The sequence below is a fragment of the Sinocyclocheilus anshuiensis genome, unplaced genomic scaffold (genome assembly GCF_001515605.1).
Source record: "Sinocyclocheilus anshuiensis isolate Anshui unplaced genomic scaffold, SAMN03320099.WGS_v1.1 scaffold423, whole genome shotgun sequence".
Taxonomy (NCBI): domain Eukaryota; kingdom Metazoa; phylum Chordata; class Actinopteri; order Cypriniformes; family Cyprinidae; genus Sinocyclocheilus; species Sinocyclocheilus anshuiensis.
The window spans coordinates 697,585-700,447 of record NW_015549610.1 but is presented as its reverse complement, the minus strand read 5'-3'; the positions used below and the strand labels follow the sequence as shown (position 1 = coordinate 700,447).

Below are 2,863 nucleotides of genomic sequence, written 5' to 3'. Positions count from 1 at the left end.
GGGAGAGAGCGCTGTACATTCACTCCCCCCCACCTACAATCCCTACCGGTACGAGACTCAAACCTGCAACCTTTGGGTTACAAGTCCGACTCTAACCATTAGGCCACGACTTCCCACACACAACATGTGGCCTGTGTTGCCGCCTCTGGTTATTACTTGTATCATACCATGTTGCATATGATTGACAAGCTAATCAACTATAAATTAAGCCCAGCTTTTGCTTTGTGAATGGAGAATATTTATGCACAAGCTCTGAAAATATAATCAGTCTGTTAATTTAACCAGAATGCATGAACAAAATGCAAAACCAAGACGTTTTCAGCAGCTGTGCTGTAAAAACTTGTCATGTTTCTGACTTTCCTTGCAGGACCCGAGCTTTGCAGCCTTCCTCCTTGACAAGCTCCAGACTGTGGAATGGCCTCCGAGGGGCTGCGGTGCCCAAAGCAGCTGTGAAGTGTGTGGAACCCCCCTTCACCACCTGAGGCGCCTGGCACTCCACTCTGCCCTGGGGCTGGCATTCGACGACATGCCTGACCTGCAGCCCGGACCCCTTTCTGGCCTGCTGCCACCACGTGTGGCATCTCACAGTTCCATCTCACCCTCTGCTTCCTGGGAATGGCCCACACAGTGTTCTCCAGTTTCTAGCAGTCAAAAACTCACCGGGCATCCATGTGGTCCACAGTCCAGGGAGAAAACGCAGGAAATGGGTTGGAATCAAGATGGAGCAGCGAGAGTGTGTGGCAAACGAACCTGTTTGGCCACTGTCACTCCACTTCCTCTACATGCACAACACTACCTGGAGGGAGTATGGCGTGTGACAAGCACCTCAGAACATCTTCGCTCATTGGTAAGAAAGAGTTGCTATTCTAAAGCTATATATGTGACCCTGGACCACAAAACCAGGGACAATTTTTCGAAATTGTAAATTTCGAGATTTATACATCGTCTGAAAGCTGAAATAAGCTTTCCATTTATGTATGGTTTGTTAGGATAGGACAATATTTGGCTGAAATATTGAGAAAATATCCTTTAAAGTTGTCCAAATGAAGTTCTTAGCAATGCATATTACTAATCAAAAATTGTTTTAATATATTTACAGTAGGAAATTTACAAAATATCTTCATGGAACGTGATCTTTACTTAATATCCTAATGATTTTTGGCATAAAAGAAAAATCAATCATTTTGACCCATACAATGTATTTTTGGCTATTGCTACAAATATACCCCAGCGACTTAAGACTTAAGAGGTTTTGTGCTCCAGGGTCACATATGTTATACAATCTGAATATTCTACTTTTGAAGTTAAAAACTATTTACTGTGAAATTGCTGATTGGAAAGCATCTTTCTTAGTAAGTATTTCAACCTCTTTATGATCAATAGTGTAGAAATTATCTGAAAAGGTAGGTTCATGAATATTAATTATGCATCAATGTAATTAATATTTAATAGACCCACTAGTCAAACATTTGGCAGGAACTGCCTGAAAAAAATGACCCTTTGCACGTAAAGAAATTTAAAAAACAAATATATAAACATTAAAAATTTATATATAAACTACTGTTTGGGGTTGGCATAGTTCCCTTTCAAGGGAACTTCGAACTGCGTCCTCTAGGGGTCGCTATGGGAAGCATCTTCAGTGTGACCGGTGTCTGAAGCATATATCTAAAAACGACAATAACATTGGCCGGCGACAGCCTATGACGTCACTACCGGTGCGACTATAGTATAAATAGGCGCCGGGAGAACACGTCATCCTCTTCTTCATCTTCAAACTGACCGTTTGTTTATGTTAGCGTTAAGCTAAACACAAATAGGAGTGCATGTTTCTCGCCAGAGGCTTTGCTCTGATACCTGCAGTTTCACACGGCTCGTGTGCTGTGTGTGTGTGTGTGTGTGTGTGTGTGTGGTGAAGAGCAAGCGCGTTAAGCTCTCGAGGGAGTTGGATGCGCTTTGCATTCATTGCTTATTTCTTGTGAGGGATAAGCATGAATTGAATGCGCTCGTCTCACTAGGAGAAGACCTGTGCTCATTGTGATGCATTCGTGGGACTACTGAGGGGGATGTGAGTATTTCACCATTTACCCGAGTTTGTAGATAGCGTTTGCATGAGTGTGTTCGCCTCTCACGGGAATAGCGATGCATTCGTGGCAGCAGTTTTCGTTCACGCTTGATTTCCGAGGTAATCTAGTGGTTGGGCGGAGCGTGGTTAGCTCCCGCGGGAGCTGAATGCATGCTACGCGTTGCGTCGCGTTGAGAACATGGAAAGGACCTGACGGGAAATGTCTCCCTATCAGTAATTTCCTTTTGTTTATATAGGAAATGTATAGTGTGGAGGCTCGCTTGATTTCTGAGGTAATTTAGCGTTTGGGTGGGAGCTGAATGCATGCTGCGTGTTGCGGTGAGAACATGGAAAGGACCTGACGGGAAATTTCTCCCTATCAGTAATTTCCTTTTGTTTATATAGGAAATGTATAGTGTGGATCTGTCTGCAGTTATTGTAAAATCCACATGGTGGTAAGTGTGCACGCTAAGAACTCTGCGCACTTTCTAAAATCATGTATGGTAAGGGTTACACGTTATTAGCCTCGTTCCCTTTCTCTGAGTTGGCTTAGACCCCGGTACTCGCCTTGGGCTCCACTCAACTAGTGTGTCTCTGTTGACACACTTTTAAAGCATCACTCCCCTCACTGTTGAGGGTTATTTGTGAGCATGGTGCTTGCTTCTGTGCGTTCGAGTTCTCTCCCCTTCTGAGGAGTTGAATTCCCTATCAGAGGGTTGCCTATGAGCACGCTACCCCTTTTTCTGAATTCGGAGTTCTCCTCTCACATGGAGAGTTGAGTTCTCTGTTTTCCCAGAGCAT

General features: G+C 44.0%; 1 protein-coding gene across 1 annotated transcript in view; it reads left to right on the top strand.

Moving 5' to 3' along the window:
* LOC107659150 (kinesin-like protein KIF26A) overlaps positions 1 to 2,863 on the top strand; it is a 100,908-nt gene that overhangs the window by 36,824 nt on the left and 61,221 nt on the right. The window contains exon 3 of the mRNA XM_016447988.1: positions 368 to 847. Within this exon, the coding sequence (XP_016303474.1) occupies positions 368 to 847 (480 nt within the window). The remainder of the gene's footprint in view (positions 1 to 367; positions 848 to 2,863) is intronic.